Raw genomic sequence first — 26,242 nt, forward strand, 5'->3', positions numbered from 1 at the left:
CAGTGCCAGAACTAAAATTTGGATTTAATAAATCCAATTATTTAAAAAATGCTGCTAATATTATAGGAAATTCAAAAAGTACCTTTTGAAGTACGAAAAAGTACCAAAAAGTCCCCTTTTGTGTGTTCGCACCTATTCTGGGCTCTACATACTTAATTCCACGTTTCTAGCCAATAACAACACTGCTTCGTTCGTAACGTGACGTCATGCTCAGCTTTGTTTATATAAACAAATAGCTATACCCAGTGTGCTTTACTACCCTAAAATCAATGTATATAAAAAAACTCTTTACGATTTTGAAGATTCTAACTATAATAGTTTTCCAGATATACATTTTTTAAATTTTGGGGATGCCACGCAAATTATTGAAATTTCGCCAATTTTTCCAAATAGTTTCCCAGATGTACGAAATTTTGTATTTAATTTATATGGGAGATGCCAAGGTCCCATGGAAAGTCCACCCATTTCTCTCTAAATGTTCAAATAAATGTCAAAGTTTTCATGTCAATTTTCTTATCTCTAATAGTTTTTCAGATATATGAATTTTATATTTAATTTATATGGGAGGTTCCAATTTGCTAGTCTGCCAATTTATTACCCAAATGTTCACATTGATGTCAAAGGTTTTTTGCTCTAATTGTTTCCCAGACATACGATTTTTTCTACTTATTTCATATGGGTTCAAAATTAATTCATATGGTGGGTTCCTAGCCACACAAAATATGAGGACTCTATCTGTTATATTTTCTCAGATATACAGATTTAATATTTTCTTCATTTGGAAGGTGCTACGCCCACTACAGCCATTCCGCACATTTTATCCAATAATATTCTTATGGATGTCAAAGTTGCCCATACAAATTTTGAGGTCTCCAACCAAAGAATATAAAGAAATTGGGGCTTGTCAGTTGGTACGTAAAGGAGTTGTCATTCGGTACCTAACTCTAAGTATGTATTGGTAGAATTTTTGTATTAGTATTGGAGCTCCAACCACTTTCACCACACTTTCCAAACATACATACTTGCATAAAATCGTACATAAAAATTTTAGGAAAAATAAATAACATTTAAATTTCTACATTCGCAGATTTTTTAATTTATTTTGCCCACATCTAATCAGTAAACATTTAATAAATATATTTTTCGGACTTAAAATCTCTTTTTTTCCAAAAAAAATAAGTTTATTTGAAATAATTTGTTCATTTTCAATACCAAAATATACAACTTTGTTTTTTCAATTTTAATTCAACACACAAAAATTAATTGTCAAAAAAATTAAAAATATATTTTTTTAGTTTGTGAAAAATAAAAATAATTCGGATGCGATAAAATTGTGTAAAAAATTAAAAAATAGTTATTTGTTTGTGAAAAAACGTCGTTCAAGTCCTATTATCCCGGTATTTTCGCGAAAAAGTTTTGAAGTATTGTGAGAGTGTGTGTTGAATTTACTCAGAACTCGTCTGTGCAGAGAAGGAAATGTTATTGTTGTAAAACATGTCATAGTCCAACTTCTTATTATTCTTTGTCTCCAACTCTAGCTGTTTCTGAAATATGCGATTTTTAATATATATTTTGAATATGGGTGTGGCACGTCGCCCACTTGAAATTTTTAAGTAAAAGGTAGCCTATAGTTCCTTCCAGACATATAGAAAGATACTGTGAAAATTTCAGAAAAATCGTTCCAGCCGTTAAGATGTCCATAAAGTCCAAACAAACAAACATACATTAATTTTTATATATATAGATGGGAGGTGCCACGCCCCCTATTGCTAGTCCTCCAATTTTTTCACTAAATAATCATATGTATGTCAAAATTATCCATAAAAAATTTGAGGACTCTAGTTGTACCTTGTTCCGAGATATTCGACTTTTGAAGAAGTGTTCGTGACACCCTCCCTCATGCAATTTCAATATAGTTCCTTCCAGATATAGGGGAACATACACTGAAAATTTCAAGAAGATCGCTTCCGGGGTTTATCCTCCTATAAGGTACAAACAAACAAACAAATAAACAAACATACATTGAGTTTTATATATATAGACTATCTATGCCCAGTGTGCTTTGCTACCCTAAAAAAATATAAATAAAAGACCCACTTTACGATTTTTAAAGATTCTATCTGTAATGGTTCCCCATACATTTTTATATTTACTTCATAAGGGATATACCTCGCCAACTATTGCAAGTTCGCCAGTTTTTTCCAAACATCAATTTGGTTTTTAATGTCACATATGAAAAACTTGAATAATCTAATTGTTTCCCAAATATACACTCCCGCTCACTTAAATAGGTTCACTGTTTTGTTCACATTAAAATTAATTATTTGCAAAAAGGAAAGGACTAATTAGTCATTTTATAATTTTAGATAATAACATGATGTCTTTGGTATCACTAGTAAGACAAAAATTAGCGAAATACCTAATAGCTGATTTTTAGTATTTTTTTTTTTTTTGTAACATACTATGTTTTTTACCTATATTTTTTTGGTTCACTTAATTAGGTTCATTCCGAATAAAATCAGTTTACTGCTGGCAGTGGAAAAAATCTATTCATATTCTGGTGTCTGTGAATATAGACATATATTTAAAAAAAATAGGCAGCGGTAAGCCATTGACTGAAGAAAAAATGGCAAAATTTTAGCGTTTTTGGAAACTGTCCAAAATCACAGGAATTTGGCAAAAAAAAAAATTGGGCAAATTCAGAATCTTATTCGCAATTTTATAAGAAAACAGTCTAAATATTAAGAAAACATTAATAAACGTACATATGGAGTCATAACAAAAGAAGACAGAAGAGATTTCATAAAATCTGGCTCCAAATCAAGTGATTCTGCAGCAAAAATTTAATAAAAAGTGGGTGTTACAACAAGCCTAGCTGCAGTAAAACGTATGTAAGAAGGGCCAAGGCTTTAACAATATTAAAAAAATTAATAAAATCCTTTCCAATTGCCACTCGTAATGAAAAACCCTCTTCAGTTTGCACATGAACACATGGTTATAAAAAGCAATATCAACATCTTGTTTTTTCGGAAGAAAAAGGTTTAATTTAGAAGGTCCAGATCGATATAATAATTATTTTTAATGGTTTTTAAAATTAAGAGCTCTACCTGAGTTGACTGCATAGCTGTTGAGGATGTTGGATGTATTGGGGGGCAATTTCGTATTATGAAACATGTGAGCTTCAATTTCATTCATCTAGTAGGAATTGTAATAATTGTAACGCCATACTGGAAACAGCTTTTTTCACATTTTCGGATATCTTTGAGTCCTTGTCGTGGATATTTCAAAAATATAATGCCCCGATCCATACCGCCAGGAATAGCCTCCTAAAAATTCTCACCTATTTATTATTGAAAATGTTTCGGATATTCTTTCTCGTAAAGTGTATAGGTCGGGTAGACAGTATAACACAAAAGAAGCCTAAATTGAAGGAACTAAAAAGGCTTGGACCGAAATTTCCTTGTCATTACTTAAGAATCTTAATAACTCTTTATCACCTCGAATTTTCGAAGTTATCTCAAGTAACGGCGGTTATGTTTCTTACTCAATCTTTTCTAAAACCTTGTAAAAATATTTATAAAAATAAAGAAGTTTATTGAAAAATGCATTTTGTTGTTGTTTTTGTAAATAAAAGGTGATGAACCTATTCAAATAAGCCAAAAAAATACTGTTCAAAAACGTAGTGTTTTAGAAAAAAAAAAAAATTTAAAAATCGGTTATTAAGTATTGCACTAATGTTTGTCTATCTAGTGATACGTAAGACATTATGCTATTAATTAAAATTTTAATATAACCAATTAGTCCATTATTTTTTGCAAAAAAAATAATTTGAATGTAAACTAAATAGTGAACCTATTTAAGTGAGCGGGAGTGTACGAATTTTTGTATTTAATTCATATAGAAGATGCCATGCCCTCATTTTTCTTCGTACAAAATTTGAGGATTCTAGCTCTAATAGTTTCCCATATATACGAATTTCTATATTTAATTCATATGAGAGGTACCCCACCCCTAATGCAAGTCCGCCAATTTATAACCGAAATATTCACATGGTTGTCAAAGTTCTCCGTCCAAAAGTTGAATATTCTAACTATAATAACAACCCAGACATGCGAATTTTTCTATTTAATTCATACGGGAGGTAACAGGCGCCCTATTGCTAGTCCGCCAATTTATTACCCAAATGTTCACATGGATGTTGTAAATGTTCGTGCAAAATTTTAGGATTTTAGCTTTAATAGTTTCTCTGATATATGAGAGGTTCCATGCCAGCCCAATGAAAGTCCGCCATTTTGTCCCAACTGTTCACATGGATGTTAAAGTCCTTTGAAGATTATAGCTCTAAGATAAACGAATTGTTGTGTTTAATTCATATGGGAGGTGCCACGTCCCCTATTGCTAGTCCGCCAATTTATTACCCAAATATTCAGATTTATGCCTAAGTTGTTCATGCAAAATTTGAGGATTTTAGCTCTAAAGTTTTTCAGATATACAATTCATGTGAGAGGTTCCATAAACGAAATGTTCTGTTTAATACATATGGGAGGTGTCATCCCCCTATTGCTAGTCCGCCAATTTATTACCCAAATATTCACATGGATGCAAAAGTTAGTCGTGCAAAAATTAAGGATTTAAGCTCCAAGAGTTTCTCAGATATACAAATTTTTGCATTCAATTCTTATGGGAGGTGCCAAGTCCGCCCGTGTTCCCCATATGTTCACATGGATGTTAAAGTTCTTCCTGCAAAATTTTAAGATTCTAGCTTTAATACTTTTCCAGAATTTTTGTATTTAATTCATATTGCTAGTCCTTTAATTTTTTGTCCTAAATATTCATGATGATAATAAAGTGGCTCCGAAAAAAATTTTAAAACTCTAGCTGTTATATTTTCTCAGATATACTAATTTAGGATTTCCTTTATATGGGAGGTGACACGCCCACTTTGTTCCCATATGTTCATATAGATGTCCATCCAAAATTTGAGGACTTCAGCTGTTGCAGTTTCTGCGATATAGGACTTTTAATACTTATTTTGTATGTGGGCGTGGCACCTCGGCCACTTGAAATTTTTAAATAAAGGATAGATAGATACATAGATAGATAGATAGATAGATAGATAGATAGATAGATAGATAGATAGATAGATAGATAGATAGATAGATAGATAGATAGATAGATAGATAGATAGATAGATAGATAAAAAAATTACTGTATGATTATATGTTTTTTCTCGGGGGAGTTTTCCCGTTTTTACTACCGAGCGCGTCCCCGGGTGGCGGATAGGGGGTGATGATGGACCATCAGTCCTCCCCCAGTTTTAGTTTGACTCAAGCTGAGGGAGGGCAGAATGTCCACCACCTAGGAATATTATATTCCCCGCGGACCAAAAAACTGGAAAAAAAACAACATGGAAAATAAAAAGATAAAAGTTACGATGCAGGGCCTAAATAATCCAGTACCGGCGGCAAGTGTTGATCCACTCGCGATTCACGTATCGTCGTCATCCTGCAATTGTGAGCAAAATACCACTACGGAGGTGGGTACCTTGGGCTCCGTGGCGGACAATGCGTCAAGTGTACAGCATGCCATTGGCATAAACATAGGGGTGAAAGAGAAGGATGTACTCGGAGAGAGCTCTAAGCTACCTCAGCCTTTCAATATAGGTAAGGGTTCCGACTTTGAATCCTCAGATGATAATAACAACACCATTATAGCAAATCCCAAAAAGGATGAAGTAGAGCAAATGATGATACAGGTTAGTGATAGCATAGCTAAACTACCTATTACTATGAAAATATTATCTGGAGCACAGAGGAGGAAGTTGAAAAACATGCTTCAGGAAATCATAGTTAGTCAATCGAACGACACTCCAAAGGAAAAATCGGACTCACAAACAATATCTGAGAATAAACCTAAGAAGAAAAAGAGCTCCCCGTCTTCTAATACGCAGTCGAAGCAAAGCCATACTTCACTCAAAGGAACCTCAAGTCAGAATCCTGAGAGTAAGGGTGACAACGCCAAGATAGATATTCCGAAGACGACCACGTCGGCGAAATCAACCTCGAAGGTACGGGTATCTCAAAAGAAACCCCGAAAAGCGAGGAAAGAGAGGTTAGAGAGTGGAAAAGGAAAAGAGCCGCCATTTTACGCCAAAGTTGCCAGAAGAAGACACCGGGACGATCTCTGCTATGCAGTTTACGATGCAGGTAATCCGACAGGCAAAATTCCAATAGACCAACAGAGTAAGGTAGAAGATCTGGTGAACAATAAGATAGAGGACCATGCAATCGCTTCAAAGGGCAAACAACTAATAGAGAGCGTGAGCTGCGAGTTCAGCATGGGCGTGATAATGATGAGGTTGGCATCTCACCAATGTGTTAACACCCTAAATTACTTTGTGGAAAGTATCCCTCATCCCTGGGACGGCGCTAAGCTGGGACTGGCAAAGAAGAGCGAGCTTCCGGTGCTCTTAAAGTCCACTGTCTACATAAAAGGATGGGGCAGTAAACTGGCTAATGAACGTATACTGGAAATTCTTGGTGGTCAATATGCTGAGCTGGCCGTGGAAAAATGGAACATCTTTTACAGGAAAGAAAAACCTGAGGGAACTTTATTTGTAATATGTATCGACCAAAAATCTATGGCTAGTCTTGCCAAGAATAAAGGTAGGGCTTACTTCGCCTCTAAAGCTGTCATATTCAAAATTGGGAAGGTGCCGATTGGAAGGGCTGTTACAACAAGCCTCGAAAAGGACACTTAAATACCTAAGCATCACAGCATCAGTAGCAACTACTGATAACGTTAAGGAGGCAAGTCCAAAAAGCGAGGATGCTACCACTAACTCGCCAAAAGAAGGTGCAGCTGCCCTTTCCAAAATTGGGGAGGCGCCGATTGAAAGGGATGTCAAAACCGGCCCCGATAAGGACACTAAAACACCTAAGACGGTACCCAAAGCATCATTAGCAAGTACTGGTAATTTTGAGGAGTCAAATCCTAAAAGCGAGGAGGGAATCACTCACTCGCCAGAAGACAGAACAGCAGTGCTGTCCAAAAATTGGGAAAGTGTCGATTAAAAAGACTGCTCTTCCTATGCCTGATAAGGACACCGCAGTGCCATCAATGGTACCCACTGCACAATAGCCACTTTAGGTTACCCGGAGGAGTCAAATCCAACGAGCTGGGAGGTGATCACTAGCTCGCTGGAAGACAGTTCAAATGGATGACAATGACTGAGTTTATCCAAATAAACCTCCTTCGGAGCGAGACGACTACCAATGCTCTGATGGCTAAAATTAACACAGGTTAGCTACATATAGCTTTAATCCAGGAACTTTGGACGATTCGCAACAAGGTTTCTAGATTAAATCACGTAAATTTCCAACTTTTCTACGCTGATACAGGGTCTCGAGAACATGTATCGTATGTGACAAGAACTTGTGTTTTCTCCTCTTAACAGGATTATCCACATCGGATTAAACGGAGCTGAAGCACCTTGCATCTGTTTATCTGCCTTTCGATTCTCCGACACTACCACCAACGTCGGAGCTGATGAAACTGGTTGAAGAGGCACAAAGAAAAAATAAGAAAATTGTAATAGGTTGTGATGCCAACTCCCACCATGTAGCTTGGGGTAGTACAAACACCAATCGCAGAGGACAAGCCCTCGTGGATTCTCTTAATACTAAATACATGATCACATCGAACTTAGGTAATAAAGCTATCTTCGTCAATAGAATCAGAGAAGAAGTATTAGATATAACTATATGTTCAGAAGAGCTTATAAACGAAATTCAGGATTCAAGAGTTTTTGACAAGCACTCCTTTTCTGACCATCGTTACATAAGATTCAAAATACTACTACTAATTGGACAATGTTCGGTTCCTTACTAAAGAACAGTTTATGTCAGGACACTTTTCAATGTCGAAAGAAAGAGGACCTAGACGCCAAAGTAGAACCGGAACCTTGGGAAGACTCTTCGCAAACTATTAAACTGGGCACGGCGTAAAAAGACCGCAGTATACTGGGATGAGTATCGTAGTAAACTTGGTGAATATAAGAAAATTGTTCGTAAAGCCAAACAAGACTCCTGGAAACAGGAGTAGACAGCGTAGATGACGTATCGAGATGGAAGGAGACAATGAAACTCCTAATGGACTCTCATTTCCCACAAGGTATATCAAATAACATAGATAAACCGATATTGGAGGAAGGGGAGGCTAACACGGAAATTGTAATTACATCTGATATGGTTAAAGGGGCAACAAGAACTTCGCCCCTATAAAGCTGCAGGGCCGGATGGAATTTTCCCGGTACTCTTACAGATGGAGGCGTTACTGGTTTCCGTACATCTGTCTCAGATATTCAATGAATGCTGGAAATTCACATATACCCCCATTAAATGGCAGATGCAAGGGTAATATTTATACCTAAACTAGGGAAACTAGCTATGCGATATCTAAGTCTTATCGACCGATAAGTCTTAGGCCCTTCCTACTTAAAACCTTGGAACGGATAGTCGATAGTATGGTTAAAAGCAGTATACCCGATAAAGACCTAAAATTTAAGCAGCATGCTTACGTAAAGGGACGATCGGTGGAAACCGCTTTAAACGAATTTGTCCACTACATAGGTGCATCCTTTGATAGCAAACTATATACACTGGCGGTATGCATTGACATCGAAGGGCGCCTACAATAACGTGCACACTGATACTCTTATTCAATCCCTAGACCAGTTTTATGATGACCGGGTGCTCCGTAACTGGATCAACGACATGCTAAGGAACAGATGGATAAGCTGCGAGATGTACGGTATAACTATCAGGAAAAAGGTATTTCGCGGTATACCACAGGGGGCATTTTGTCACCTTTACTCTGGATTACCACGATTAATAGCCTCCTAAGGACACTAACCGAGAAAGGACTTCGACCAGTTTGCTATACAGACGATGTCGTAATACTTTTAAAGGAAAAGGATCCAAATTACTTGTTTAGAATAGCTGAGGAGGCTCTGAATGGCCTTGAGCTCGGCTTAACCGAGAGGCCTCAATGTTAACCCGGCAAAAACGGAAATATGTCTTTTCACAAAAAAGACAAAAATTTCTACGTATACTGAACCTTGCTTCCTGGGCAAGAAGATACCAGTGACAGACAAAGTTAAGTACTTAGGTGTAATTCTCGACCGGAAATTTAAATGGAGACACCACGTAGAGGATATGATCAACAAGGCACATCGGTGCTGGGCGATATGTAGGAGAACTATAGGCATGAAATGGGGTCTTAGTCCTACTATGACAAATTGGCTTTATAAAAGTGTAATTAGACCTATTTTAACTTATGCTTCAATAATCTGGTGGACCGCTTTAGACAAAAAGTGCAATATCAAACTACTACTGGTATATGGCTTGGGTATAAGTGGTGCCATGTGTACTACTTCAACCAAGGCTCTGGAAACGTTGTTAGATATTCCACCCATTGAAACATATTTAAGATATGAGGCGGCGAAAGGGCGAATGTAATAGCTTTAAAGGGAAAGTAGCTCGAGGCAGTTAACCTGACAAACGCAAAACCATTCGACGCAACAAAAGCTGAAATAAAAATATGGATGAGAGAATCCCATAAGGCCTCTTGGAATAATGAAACAGTAGGTAGAACCACGAAGATCCTATGGGGTGACCCTGATGAGAGCAAGACGAAAAATCTCCTCAAAATGAGCAAGTCTGAAGTTAGTATGATGGTACGTATTCCGAGTGGACACACAGGATTACGAGCACATCTATGCAAATTTGGACGTGCGGATTCAGACGAATGTAGAGTATGTGGAGAGGACAGTGAAACTCTGGAGCACTTTCTTTGCCACTGCCAGGCATTCGTCGAAGTTAGATCCAAGTATCTTGGAAGAGATGTTATTCCGGAAATAACATTCCTGACTAACACTGATTGGAAGATTCTTAGGAATTACGTTCAGGAAACTGAGTTTCCGAACACTGAAAAATAATTCATTCAGTTTTGTTTTTATGATAAGGGGCGCACAACAGGCCCGATGGTGGCCTAGGTGTATTTCTTCGGATTTGATGCAGTTTACATCCTCCTATCAACCTACCTACCATATATTTTGTTGTTGCTCATATCTCCGGTATTTGTGGACCGATTTTGCTGGTTTTAAATAGCGATATTCTCGAAAGCATGTCTAACAGAATTATTGAAGATTCGGATATCGTCGATATCTGGGATCCTCTAAAAACTGATTTCAACAAACATACAGACGGACAGACAGAAAGATAGACAGTCGGACATAGCTTAATCAACTCCGCTATTAATAAGGATCAGAATATATATACTTTATGGGGTCGGAAAATTATATTATAGAAATTACAAACGGAATGACAAACTTATATATACCCTTCTCACGAAGGTGAAGGGTATAAAAATAATTGTTGAGTGAAGGTGCACAGAAAAAAATGAAATTCAAAATCAAACAAAAAATTCATAAAGCCTTTTATTTTTGACTAAAATAGGACCTATCACGAAATTCGTGAAATCAAGTTAAATCAATAATATACTATTTACGAAAAACATTAATAAACATTTCCAAACAATTATTTTACTAAAACAATCACGCAAGTTATTTGTATTTGTACTGAAATTCAAGCAAATATTTTATTTGAAACAGATAAATTATTTATTGTATTTTGGCAATAATAATACAAAAAATTTCTTATTGAATCTATAAAAATTTTGTTAAAAAATTCATATTGAATTTTAACAAAAATTTTACTAATTCTATAAAATTGAAATTTGTAGAAAAAAGTACTTATATAATTCCAACAATTTTATCTCACATTCTAGAAACTATTATTTTGTACTGTGAAAACTGAAACACTTATACATTAAATGTTACAAATCAAGTAAGAATTATTTCAATTCATTTTATTACATTCCAAAACTTGTTTTATTGTGGTATTCCATATGCTGACATATAAATAAAACTCAAACAAAAACATTTATTGAATTAGTAAAAATATTTACTGAAAATTAAATTTATCTCAATAAAGTGTTTCTTAGAAAATATTTTCCTTCTGTGTGAAAATCAAACAAATTCGTTATAAAACCAAATAAAAATATTTATAAAAATCGAAATTAAATTTTTGCAAACGATTGTTAAGAAAAAAATTGTGCATATTTTTTTCTGTGCGACAAGCATTTTTACGTTTCGACCCGTTTGTAGAACTTGCAAAAATATCTAAACATTTTGATCTTTCGTACAACCAACTCACAACTTCTTACAACAACCCTACACACTTTGCAATTCCGTAAACAACTGAAAATTAAATTTATCTCAATAAAGTGTTTCTAGAAAATATTTTCCTTCTGTGTGAAAATCAAACAAATTCGTTATAAAACCAAATAAAAATATTTATAAAAATCGAAATTAAATTTTAGCAAACGATTGTTAAGAAAAAAATTGTTCATATTTTTTTTTGTGCGACAAGCATTTTTACGTTGTGACCCGTTTGTAGAACTTGCAAAAATATCTAAACATTTTGTTCTTTCGTACAACCAACTCACAACTTCTTACAACAACCCTACACACTTTGCAATTCCGTAAACAACCTTCTCACATTGCAATTTCATATCAAGTGACCCAACTCAAAAAATCGATTTTGACGAAATTTGCACCAATGCACGGTGGTAAATTCCGACCAGAAATCTATAACTTCTTTATTTCTTTAAATAAAAAGCTGAAATTTTCCACAAATGTTTCTTATAGGTAAGGTTGGTTTGGTACTGAATAAGGGCTGTATCGGTTGAAAATTTCGCAAGCCTCCATGAAGCAATTTCCATGAAATTTAGCACAAGTCAGTTTTATGCACCCATAAATTTTACGCTATAGTATGGCGGACATATTTGATCCTAGTCCCCGTATCAGATTCTTAAATGCTGATAATTGGGTTAAAAATACTAAAAGCAACGACATTTGACACAAAATATTTTTATAGGAACCTATACCTCTCGAGCAAATTTTCTGGCAATTGGTTCATAATTGACACTACCTACCACATAAGGCCCCCTTCAGATAATTACTTTAACGCTCATTACTGGCTTAAAAATATCTGTATGGCAATGAAATCCGACACAAACAAGTTTTATAGGAACCTAAATTTCACTGTAAAATTTTATGAGAATTGGTCCATAATTGACCCTACCTCCCATATGTGTTAAATTACTTTAGCACTCATTACTGGCTTTAAAATATCTGTCTAGCAATGGAATTCGACACAAACATGTTTTATATGAACATAAATTTGTATATCAAAATATATGACAATTGGTCTATAATTGACCCTATCCCTTATATAAGGATCCTTAAGAAAAAGGATTTAACTGAGTGATAAATATCAGCATAAACATAAATATCAACATAAACAAGTTTTATAGGCGGTAAAATCCTTCTGTCAAATTTTATTTAGTTCAGTCCATAATTGACCCTTCCCTCCTCCATTTGATTTTGTACTATTGATAATATGTCGTCCCGTTCTCTATTTTTATGAAGTTGAAATATATGGAGAGTTCAGCGTTTGTAATAGACAAAGTCATTAAAAATGCTTTAGTTACTAGAGTTGCAGGAAGTTGCAGATGAAATTTATAATACCTTTTCCTGATAAATAACAGTAGTAGACACAATGTTCACCCTCTTATAGCCCCTTTTCCTTTCGTACGGATATTTGGATTTGTATAGTTTTTAGTTTTTAAAATCACTTAATTTATCCAAAAAATTAAACCGCACAAAATCGCAATAACCACATGGAATGATTACTTACTAAGAATACTGTAAAACACGTGCTAATTTACAAAGAAAAACTTTAAGGAAAAATCATAGCCTTCATTTATGTAAAGGTGTCTAAAATCTAATTTAAACATCTTAAATCGACAGGCAAACTATTATCAACTTTGCATATGTATAAACAGTCACAAGATTAAGCAATAATCAAAATATGATTTAAATTGTACGATTTGAAGTGTTAGCTATAATCTACGACCAAAAATTTATCAGAATTAAATAATTGAAAGAAAACATTTTTGGCAGGAATTGACCACCGTGCAATGTTAGTACTATTGGCTTTCGTTTGAGCAAAAAAAGAAAGAAAATTGGGGTTTTTTGAAAAAAAAAAAAAAAAAAAAAATTAAATAATTTGAAAAAAAAAAAATTAAAATTATTTTTTAAAAAATGAATGAATTCCTTAACATAAATTTTTCTAAATTCATTTAGTTCTATACATTTTAACATCACTTTTCAACGAAATTCTTTTAAATTTGAGTCCCAAATATAAAATTCTGTAATTTGACAGAACTTATACTTAGAGGTATAGAAATGCATTCTGAAAAAAAATTTAGCGCGATAGGACCACGTTAACTGGTGGCACCAGGGCTCTGAAGGGGAAAACGATTTTTACCAAAATTTTCAAATTCATTACGGTTTAGATTTTATTGAGGTTCAATGTTCACATTTTTTAAGATTTTTTCAAATATAAAGCATTAAATTTAACATCGTATATTTTCTAAACTATTTGTCAGATTTTAATCGTTTTAGACACTAATGAACGCCTCTTTTAGCTTTAAAACATTATATTTTTAACATAAGGATAATGATATCGAAAACTGTGCTTTAGTCAATTTCTTAATGTACTCAATAAAAGTCTGAAAAATTCCAAAAAAAAATAAATTGTTTATTAGCAAAATCTTATAAATTTTGAAATTTGTATGGAAATGATGTGGATTATTTACTTTCCGATTTTGATGAAACTTGCTTCACACATTCTATGTATAAATACGAAGTTTAAAGTTCTCCAAAATTTTCAAATTCATTACGGTTTAGATTTTATTGACGTTCAATGTTCACATTTTTTAAGATTTTTTTTCAAATAGCATTAAAATTAACATCGTATATTTTCTAAACTATTTGTCAGATTTTCGAAATGTCCAATTTAATGCTTGTTGAATAAATTTTAAAAATATGAACTTTGAACCTTGAAAAAATCTAAACCGTATCTAATTGAGAAATAAATTGCATGTGAATAATGTATGTACCGAATTTCGTCGAAATCGGAGAGTCATGTTCAAAATCCCAATTTATGTTTCGAAATTTTATGAAATTAGCCAATATACAGTTAATCACAAAAATAAGTATAGAGAAATACTGACGATTGGTTTTATTTAAAAAACAACATTATTTTTTCAAAAAACAAAAACGTAACACATTTATTTATTAAAAACAATTATGATAATGATTATTCACTACTTTCTTTCTTCATTTTTGGTTCTTTGAGTTCTCATTTAAGCTGAAGTTAAAAAGGTGCAAAATTTACGTCACAAAAGTAAGTATACAGATCATTTCAGTATATATTTGGTTTAATGATATTATCAAAATTTATGAAAATTTTACTTTTATTAATGTAATTACTTTTTAATAAAATATTTTTTACACAATAACTTGGAAAAAATCTACTTTTAGTTCCGAAAATTTGAAATTTGGGCCAATTGGCTCCGAAATTAATTAGTAGAATAGTTTTTTTTCTCATTTCTACGATTTTTTCCACTTTAGACCCTGGATTTTGGATCTGGTGGTCATTGAACCCTCCAAATGATGCATTGGAAATAGAATTTTTAACTTTTGAAAAGAGTTGTTATTTCGAAATTAATGTTATATGCATGGATTTGGTTATTTTGAACACAGTACGTTCTTAAAAACCCGAAATTTAACTCCGATTTCTTAAGACTTACAACATAAACTTTAAAATTTGGATAATTCTATATATATATATATATATATATATATATATATATATTAACCGAGTATTAAAAACCGGTTAACCGAAAAGTTTGGAAATCTTTAAAATATTATAATATTTAGTTCAAAAATATAATTTTGCGAAATATTATGAATTACTTAATAAGATATTTACACTTTTTAGTACATTAATATATCATAAGAAAACAAACTGATACAGAGCTGAAGATATTATTGATTCGTTAGGTATGTGGAAGTTGCCATAGGAGGGATAAATTGACATTTGAATATATAATGCATCTATATCAAGAAAAAAATTTATGTCCAGGACTATCAAGTATAAATAGTGCTCAGGCTCGCGACGATTCATCGGGAACAAAAGTAGACGAAGACTGTCCGAAAACCAATGTTTTAAAAAAACCGGTTTGCGAAAAAACGAAATATGCAATAAAAACCGGTTTTTCGGTTAACCGTTTTATAAACACTAGAGAACAGAACCAACTTTTTCCTACATTTTGCAAAATCTTAAATTTTGTAACAGCATATTAGTGAACATATTTTTAGGAAAAATAAAAAAAATATTTCATATCGCGTTTTTCTAGCAAATTATGATTTCAATGATTCATCATGATATACTTAATATGAATGTTGTAATTATATATTTTTTGTAATTTCTTTTTAATTAAAATTGAATTTACACTCAAAATATTCTGAGCAGACAAAATACTTAAAATTTACAAAGTTTGATGTTATACTTATATATTTTTTGTAATTTCTATGTCGTTGAAAAATAAAATTAAAATTCACAAATAAATTGAAAAAGTTTGTAAATATTTCTTTCAGATTTTTAGATTTTATTATAGCCTAAACTTTTTCCTATATTTCGCAAAATCTTTATTTTTGCAAACAGAGTTATAAATATTTTTAAAAAAAATTTTTAACTAAAGCGTAAAGACTATTTGCAAATAATTAGGCTGAGTTTTATACAGATTTTAATCCTGGAAATCATTATTTGTGTTTATACATATGTATTTTAATGAAATATATTGAAATTCTATTTATAAATGATTTTTTTCATTCTTGGGAATAAACTGCAATACAACCATTTATTTTTGATGTTAATTAAAATCAAAATGTCAAAATAATTTAAAAAGTGATTGCATGATTTATACAATATTTTTGCCCAAATAAAGTTTTTGTGAAAAATGATTTTTTTCAAAAAAGGCGTTTCTGACCACTTGAAAAGAAATATTTTTTCATAAAAATATCGAATACAATGGCAATTATAAAAAAGTCCGAATAGTTGTAGGAACAATTACATATTATTCGTACACTATACAAGAGCAGAATTAATATTATTGAGAAAACAGTTTTTGCGAAAACTTCTGTATTACTTAGTCGAATTCAATTAATTTTGGTATGGACATTTGTGTATATTGGACCAACCCATAAACAAAATTGCACACAAATATTTTAGGTTTTAAAGATTTTATCACGTTTTTAGTAAAAAGGATATATGAGTCCTTGCTCCAAATTCAAAAAAAAAAAAAAAAAAAAAAACAACATGATGAATTCTGATTATTTGATCAGAATTCATCATGTTTGTGATGAATTCTGATTTTGTTTGCAACAAAATGATTAAATTTTGTTGCAAACTTTGTGAAAATAACGCTATTTTCCATTTTGGAATATATGGGAAGTATATGAATCCTTGGACCAATTTTTTCTAAACTTCGAATTTTTCTTAACTATACCAATCTACAACAATGAGCCAAATTTCAAAACCCTACAATAAGTCCTTCTATTTTTGTCCAATGAATGTGTGAAAACGAATCACTGTGTGTCGGTACGAATTCGTTACGAACTCGGAAAAATTGTTTAGCGGTAATGAAGAAATTTATATTATTTATAAAAAATTCAAAAAGTACCTTTTGTAAAACGAAAAAGTCCCCTTTTATGTGTTCTCACCAAATCCGGGCTCTACATACTTAATTTCATGTTTCTGGGTTCAATATTATAGAAAATTCAAAAAGTACCTTTTGAAGATCGAAAAAGTAAAGGCAAAAATTGTTTAGCGGTAATGAAGAAATTTATATTAGTATTAACAGATTTTTTTATTTGTCCAGATAACAATTTGTTCAGACATTTCTGTACCGCAATTCAGTAACTTTTTAGCTACAAAATTTTGTCGTTAATTAGTAAAAATTCGTAAGTAACCATAATTGTCGCAATGGACATTATGACACGCCACCCTTTTAGAAGAACGCAAAAGTACCAAAAAAATCCCCTTTTATAGGTCATCACTTACTCCGGGCCCTACATGCTTAATTGTATGTCTGTAGGATCAATGTTATAGGAAATTCAAAAAGTACCTTTTGAAGTACCAAAAAGTCCCCTTTTATAGGTTCTCACCTAATCCGGGCCCTACATGCTAAATTTCATGTTTCTAGGTTCAATAATATAAAAAATTCAAAAAGTACCTTTTGTAAAACGAAAAAGTACCCTTTTATGTGTTCTCACCAAATCCGGGCTCTACATACTTAATTTCATGTTTCTGGGTTCAATATTATAGAAAATTCAAAAAGTACCTTTTGAAGATCGAAAAAGTACGAAAAAATCCCCTTTTATGTATTCGCACCTATTCCGGGTTCTACATACTTACAGCTTAATTACAATTGGAACAGCTGTCGACAAACCACACAAAAAGACCGAGCGACGAATTAAAATTAAGCGACTGTCGACAGACCACAAAAAATCAATGCAAATTATGTTTTGTTTAAAATTATAATCATTTTTTAGGAAATAAATAGGAATGATTAAAAAATTATTCAGAATAAAATATGCACAGAAAAAATTATCAGTAGTTTATTTTCAATTAACATGTTTTTCTCTTTCTTTAGTTTTAATTTAAGCAATTTTTTATTTGTCTTAATTATCTCGTTGTTTAAAACCTAAGTTTACAAGTTTGATTAAATTTTTAATTGATTCAATTAGTTTTTTAATTGATTGAAAAAAATTTTCTGGCCAACTTTTCTATTTTAGTTTTTTTTTAAATATTTTATTCTGATTTCTTATGCTAACAATGTTTATAATTCTTAAATAGTCAATACGATTTTAGGCATATAATATTCAAGTTTCCTGATAATTTATAAAACACTTTATATTTTCAAATTTGATAATAAAGTGATATTTTTTATAAATGCTCTACGCATTGTTAAAGGTCAAGCATTCCTTTAACATTGTGAGTAATCAGTTAATAATTTGATTGTTTTAATCATTAACTTAATTGGTTTTTAATACATTTTCTACCAAACAAACTAATTCATTTGATTAATAAATTAATAAAAATTTGATTTTATTTTTATTAAATATTTAATTTATACAATTAATGAATTAATCAATTTTAAATTTTGTCTCAATTATTGATATTAATTGTTCTGATTAATTCGTTATTTGGAAAAAAAAGTATTTTTTAATTTTTTTACAAATTTGATAATTGATATCATCATTTTGGTGATAGGTGCAAAACTTGGTTGATACAATTATTTTGATAATTGAAACATATTTTTAGCTTTTTCTGTGTGGCAACAGATATAATATGTTTTCTTATTTTAATTTATATTTATTTCATTATAACAACCCTGTTTTTGCGATCTTCTCGAAATAATGTCTAACAGAATTATTGAAGATCTCGCCGATTTCTGGGGTTCTCTAAAAACTAACAACTCCGCTACCTATAAGGATCCAGAATGTATATACTTTATGGGGTCGGAAAATTATGTTATAGAAATTACAAATAGATATTTCTTTTCTTTAATATTTTGAAAATTAAGTGATGACGAATTTTTATTTACAAGACTTGAAAGAATACGTCCATAAAATTTAGTGGTCGAGAGTAGTTCCATGTTGAAGAAATAAACACTCAAAGTTAAAATTTCTCAAAAATGTGATTGAAACCAAGTAGTTTTTTTACCACTTTTTGATATTATGAGGGCGGTTTACAGCTTAGAAAGTCAATTTTGCTAATGTAAGCTGTATACACTTGTTGAATGACTATAGTTCATATTTAATTGTTATGCCATTTATAAGTAAAGAATTACGTGGTCGCAATGTTTTGAAACCAAATTTATACAATTTTACAAAATTTGGAGTTTTTTGGATAGAATATTTGCGGCTCTTCGGTTATGCAAAATGTAGAAATGAGAAAAAGTAGACATTGTAATTACGCGTCGTTTGATGTATATCTCCAAAATGTGCTCTAGAAGGTATCACTGCGGGAGAAGCTTAAATATTGGAAAAACAAACGTGAAACTTTCGAAAAAAGGGCTTTTTCGCGAAGCACACTAACAGCGTAACTTCAATATACCCAAAATATCGCGTGTTTGAAATACTTTTAAATTTTACATGTTGAAATCATAAAAAATTTTTAATTTTTTACTTTAGCGAATTTCCGCATTATAAACAAATTTTAAATTCTGAATTTTATCAGTAATCAATCTTTATATGGAAAGAATTGGTTTTTGCATTAAAAAAGTATAAAAAAGTTCATTCATGTAAATATATAATTTCATTTTAACGGTTTTTGGATTAATAATTCATTTAAATTAAAAAAAGCAGTTAATTGTAGATAAGAAGGGATATGCTAATTACAATAGAAATTTCATCAAAATTTCTCTTTAGCCGAAAACTCGGTGTTTCTTGAGTTAGAAGATAATTCGACGAAGCACACCTAAACCGCTAATTAAAATTGGTAACACCTAACATTAATCGGTAGCTGACAATGATGCTTATACCAAAATCGATAAGCCGTTAGAAAAAAGTACGATTTTGTATTAAATGCATTGAAAAAAGTTCGGTCATGTGTATGAAATTTATTTCCAAACTTTATAAAGATTTTCATTTTAACAGTTTTTATATTATTTACTCATTTAGATTTAGAAATGGAAGCAGAAGATAATTATAAACAAGCAGTTATTGGCTAACCACAAAAATATTTCCATCAAAGTTTCTCGTGTGCAGGAAACGCAGTGTTTTACTTTTAAGAAAAACTTGTGAAGCACACTCTTCCCGCTAATTAAAATTTATAAAATTATATTCTTTTAGGTTGCTATTAATGAGGTCTATATCCACGAATATTTAAAATATATGGGTTAAATTAATTTGTATTTTGGGTCCTTCGTTGTGGGTTATATCCACACTTATATTTTTGAGTTTCAGGTAAAAACTTAATTTTGGGAACTTTTTAAACTGTTAACTTTAAACTGCTATAACTTTGGCGGCTTTTGCTAAAAATTATTCACAAGAAGATAATTGTACTTCTAAGATGTTAGACAATATCCACACAAAATTTGATGTGATATTAAAAAAATTTCATAATTTTTTGAACTCCAAAATTAAATTAAAAGAAAATTTCCCATATATACCCGTATAAAAACAACACAGTATTGAAATTATTTTTTTTCAGGTTATTTTCAGTGTTGGCAAAAATGTTTTTTAAATGAAAATATGTACACAAAAAGCTAATTTTTAAGCGAATGATGTCTCAAATATTCGAAATTAAATTCAATTATTCAAATTAAAGCTCGAACATAGATTCTCTGTTCGAAAAATTTAAAAATCTGTTAAAACCAGTTCCCGCAGACCGAAATGGCTGAAATTTGACAGTGATGAGTACCTCTGATGACAATACAATAATTATTATGTTCGAATATTCGTAATTAAGTTCGAAAGTTCGAAGTATTGGTCGAAAATTGTTTTATGTTTTTAAAATAATCTCTGGGCGATAAAAATAAAAAAAAAACATTTTTCGAAATTTCGAACTTATGTTCAAAAAAATTTTAAAGCTGTTAAAAACAGTTCCCGTACACCGAAATTGCTGAAACTTGATAGTAATAAATCTACCTGATTACAATACGACATTATGTTCGAATATAAGTTCAAAAATTCGAAATATTGTTCGAAATTTTGTTATGCTTTAAAAATAATATGTGGGCCATAAAAATTATTTTTTTAATTTCGAAAAAAATATCTGATTGTTAAAAATAATTCATATAAACGGATGTTCACAGCACGCAGATAATTTACTGGTAGCTACTGTGACTACTTACTTGCAATGTCGTTCTTTGGAATTTTTACCTTCTAAAATTCAATTAATTTTTATTGAACCAAATACGTATTACAACATAGTATGCATACAATTAGAAATTTTTTCATATAGAGTTTACTATATACAATTAGAAATTTTTTCTTATAGAGTTTACTATATTACCTCGCTCTGATGTCACCAATTTTATTTTGTTCAGTAATATTTATGTACATATATACTTAGTATCAGACCCATTAAACACGTTGTTATTGTAAAAAATTTGGTTTTAACCAAAATAATCGAAAAAAAATATTAATATGTATTGTTTTGCTTAATAAGTGAAAACCGTGATCACAGTCACTGTTTTAAAGAACAGTGATTTACAAATCACGTTCACTTAGAACGACGTTCTTTAGAAATCACTGGATCGCTCATCTCTAGTTCAGAGTATCTCATAACTGAAATTCCCTTTCGACAGTGTGTAGACGAGTCTGATATTAATCGTTTAATACTTCAGAAAATGTGCAGAAAAGTCTAACAAAAAGTTTGCCGATTACTCTGTAAAAAGTCTAAAGGAAATTTAGAAATTCGTTAAAAATTCTGGTCAAGTATAAGAATTATTTTAGAAAATTTCTGACATAAGACATGCCTGAACAAATTGTTTACCGGGAAGGCACTTCGGTGCCGGGCACTGTGTAGAAGAACTAGGCTTGCCAGACGTACTGTAGACGCATACTTTTTTTAGTAATTGTACTTTTAACTGCATAACCCCTAAGTACGCAAATGTACTTATTTTTAGTATTTGTACTTTTTTTTTTGTCCTTTTTTTTGGAATTTTATCATAATTTTATAGGTGTAATCATGATCATTATGCTTAAAAGTTATTAAATTTTGATTAAGATATCACTGTAGTGAAAGTTTTTATGAATTTTCGGCATAAAAAAAGACTGCAAATGTGAAGGACATGTTTGAATGTTTAAATGGACATGTTTGATTGTTTAATGCTCCGTCATTTAGGTACCTATTCGATAGCTCCAGTCCAGCTGTGGAACGATTTTTAAAAAACTATACTGCCATTCAATGACAAATTTGAATAACAGAGTAAAAGTTGTAACATTTTTGTAACAGTTAGAGATAGAGAATTTTTTTATTTTACTGGATATTTTTTCACCATAAAAGATATCAAACATATATTCACAACAAATGAAACCGTGGGTAGAACCACAAAGATCCTTTGGGGCGACCCTAAAGAGAGCAGGACGAGAATAATCCTCAAAATGAACACATCTGAGGTTAGTTTGATGGTACGTATTCTGAGTGAACATATAGGATTATGGGCACACCTATACAGAATTGGACGCGTAGATTCAGACGAATGTAGAGCATGTAGAGAGAACAGTAAAACTCTGGTCCACTTTCTTTGCCATTGTCAGGCTTTCGCCGAAATTAGATCCAAATATCTTGGTAGTGAGATTATTCCAGAATCGCGTCTGGGAAACTGAGTTTCTGAACATCGGACGATAATACATTTAGTGAATACTATATAAGGTTTTGTTTTTACCAACAAACATTTTCCGTGAAAAAGAGCACACAACAGGCCCTATAGTGACCTAACGTAATTATATAGTTTTATATATCTAGACCCCATTGTAACTTCGAAAATAGGTATTATAGATCCTTTAGATAATTTAGAGGCATCAATTCCATAAAAAAGAGTCTCAAATAATTTTGTCCACATAGATTTTAATTTGAAACCACAGTGGAATGGCCTGATTGAATGAAAACCTAATAAAGGGGGACTGACTTTTTGGTTCTTTAGTTTTTTGTAAACAAGTTTGAAAAAATGGTATAAACATATTTTTACAATAGTAAATTTGTATAGAAATTTTGTCAATTTAAGAATAAAGTTTCGACAAATGAACAATAAAATGAGTAATTTCAAAAGAGTTTTCGAGATTTTTCCTTGAGGTATCAAAAATCCCTTCGAAAACTGCGCAAACTTAATGTTGCAATATCTCCCTAATTCGACCTAATTTTTCAAAACGGAGTATGCCATTCAATTCAACGGTTTAAAATTAAATTCACGTGTTTCGACGTTTTTCTGTTTCATTTCAAAAGTTAAAATTTTACTTACAGGGTAATTCTATTAAATGTACTTACTGTTAGAAGATTTCTGATTTCTTTGCTCGTCTGAATTATCTGCTTGATTAGTAATAAGTCCAAAAAAATCAAACACCATAAACCATTTCTCAATAGATATGATTAAATTTAGACAGTTAAAATCGATGGAACTTTTAGTTTCTTCTTCATTTTTTGTATCAATACTCCAAGTTGTAATAGATTTATATATTACTAAGTTTTCCGTTTTAATCTTCTGATTAATTTCAAGATCGATTTTTTTAAAACATTTCATATTAAAATTTTTATTTTTAATATTGTCTTTTCTTTTTTCGTTTAAATTTCTCGGCATAGACATACATTTATTGAGAATTTCAAAATCTTTAAAATTTGATAAGTCTGGACACGAATGAGAGATTTTATCTCTAGATAAATGATTATTATCATTATCTCTTAACGAATTTACCATATTTCTATATTTGGATTTTGTTGTACATTTTAAGTCTTCCATAACAACGGATCGTAGTAACACTTGAACTTCTTTTTGATGTGTGGTATCATTTTTATGAAATATAAATTCTTGTAACGTTATATGTATAAGAGAAATATTATGCTCATTTTTTAAATCTAGTTTGAAGATTGGCACTGAAAATTGTAGGCAAATTTTTTTAAAATCGTTAGTTTTTGAGTGCTCAGTTGCACATGCCTCTTCAGATGCTTCAATTTCTTTTTCTGTTTTAATAATTGATTCTTTTAAAAGCATAATATTAGTTGCGTATCCCATGGTTTCTATTACTTGTTCATATTGTGATCTTGATAAACATACATTTAAGCTTTGAGTAACACTTCCGTCAATCTGAAATGTAAAAATTAAAATTTATTAGTTTACATCTAATATTTAGGCCCTAATTTCGTAAATCCCTACATCTCATTTCTCCTACAAATTTTTATACCCTACACCATTATAGTGGGGAGGGTATTATACGTTTATGCTGATGTTTGTAATGCAGAAAAATATTGGTCCTATACCCACCATAAAGTATACCGATCGACTCAGAATTACTTTCTGAGTCGATCCGTCTGTCCGTCCGGCTGGCTGGTCGGCCATGCCCGACTATACTTTCCTACTTGTTAAATTTGTATTTTGCGTAAAAGCGTTAAAACAAGTGAACAAGTTTCGTTATTTAAAAAAAGTATAGAAAATCGTTTTTTATAAAACACATCACCCGAAAAATACACACTTGAAACTTCAAGTCAAATACGTAAATTATTCAGGCGTTTGCAATGAAAATTTATTAAAAAAAATCAATGTAAATGTACAAATTTCTGTACTGAAAATTTGTTTTATTAAAGCTACTCGATCTCGTACAAGAGAGGACGTAATTTGGTGTATATTTTTATTGATACTACAATGAAACGCGTTCCTATGGAAGAAAAAAACTTATATCCACAAAAGTGTTGTACCCAGAACATCTAGTAGAGTGGCGATTGGGCCACACACAGACAAATTTATCGGTAGATTTTTTTCATTTAGCTTGTTTTCCTTTTTGTTTAATTATACCCGACACCACATTAGTGGGGAGGGTAAATTGGGTTTGTGCTGATGTTTGTAACACATAAAAATATTCGTCCTATATCCACCTTAAAGGCAATCGGCTTAGAATCATTTTCTGAGCTATGTCCGCCCGTCCGTCTGGCTGGCTGTCCATGTAAACCTTGTGCGCAAGGTACAGGTCGCCATTTTCAATATAATTCGATGAAACTTGGTACACGCACTTTTTTTGCCCAAGGATGAAGCCTATTGAAAATGGTTAAAATCGGTCCATTATTTCACCTAGCCTCCATACAACAGAACACCCCGAAAAGTGCCTTTGAGATCATAATTATGTTAAATATACCTATATCTCGATGGAAAACAGCACAAATAAGTTTTATACAAGCATTTATGACCTTGCCTCATTTGCCCTAACTCCCATACGAAGTCCCCTTCAGAAAATGACTAGAATGTCCAAAATTCGCATATAAACACTAATATCGCGATGAAATCCGGCACAAATAAATCCTATATATGTACATATATATAAAACAGACTTTTTGTTTGTGTGTATGTTTGTTACGCTTTCACGGCAAAACTACTGAACCGATTTACATGAAATTTGGACCGCTAATAGGTCTAATCCCAAAAGGAACAATAGGCTATATAAGATCTTGATCGGATGCCACGCCCCTTTTTGCGCCAACTTTTTGTAAAACTGTTATTACACCAATTTTGCAATCACAATATACAAAAACTACTAAAGAGAAAGTCTGTTTGTTACGCTTTCACGGACAAACTACTGAACCGATTTACATGAAATTTAGAACACTAATAGTTCTATTCTAAAGTAGAACAATAGACTATATAAAATAATGATTTGAGGTCACGATTCTTCTTATGCTCACTTTTTTCTTTATAATTATTATACAAAATTTTCATTCGAGACTTATAGAAAACTACTGAACTGATAGGTCTGATCTCAAGATCAGGATCGGACGCCACGCCCCTTTTTACACCAACTTTTTGTAAAACAACTATTAAACCAAATTTACATTCAGGAATACAAAAAACTACTGATCCCATTTTCATGAAATCTGTTATAATGATTGTTGAAGAATGAACAGTACGACACATTACATCTTCAAAACCTATAATATATAATAATAAATATATGTGAAACTCACTACATAACTAATAAACTTATTTACATAAAATTTGGCATTTAATAGGTCTAACCTCAGCAGTTAACAAGTTAGAGTGCTATATTCGGCTATGCCGAATCTTAAATACCCTCCACCAGCAAGTTACTTTTTATTAACACCCATTTAACTATCTAATTTTTAGATAACTTGACTTCATATAAGAGCTACGACCAATTACGGGCCTCTCCAGAAAAATTTCGTAGAGTGATTCATATGTATGTACACAAAACATATTTGTGTCGAATTTTATCAAGATAGCTTTATTTAACAATGAAATATGTGAGTTCAAATGATTTTCGGAAGAGAGCCTTATATGGGAGCTATGACCAATAATGGACCGACCCGGGGAAAATTGTTAGAATGATTTATACGTATACAAAACATATTCAAGTTGAATTTTATACCGATATCTTTATTTATCAATGAAACATATGCGTTTAAATGATTTTCGGAAGTTTACCCTATGTGGGAGCTATGACCAATTATGGTCTTATCCGAAAAAATTTCGTAGA

General features: G+C 31.6%; 1 protein-coding gene across 1 annotated transcript in view; it reads right to left on the reverse strand.

Moving 5' to 3' along the window:
• Positions 1-26,242, reverse strand: part of LOC119599795 (vacuolar protein sorting-associated protein 13D) — a 487,269-nt gene that overhangs the window by 450,411 nt on the left and 10,616 nt on the right. The window contains exon 2 of the mRNA XM_037949667.1: positions 23,034-23,847. Within this exon, the coding sequence (XP_037805595.1) occupies positions 23,034-23,847 (814 nt within the window). The remainder of the gene's footprint in view (positions 1-23,033; positions 23,848-26,242) is intronic.

The sequence above is a fragment of the Lucilia sericata genome, unplaced genomic scaffold (genome assembly GCF_015586225.1).
Source record: "Lucilia sericata isolate MDLA Ls3-8-SP2 unplaced genomic scaffold, ASM1558622v1 Contig000088F_arrow, whole genome shotgun sequence".
NCBI lineage: Eukaryota > Metazoa > Arthropoda > Insecta > Diptera > Calliphoridae > Lucilia > Lucilia sericata.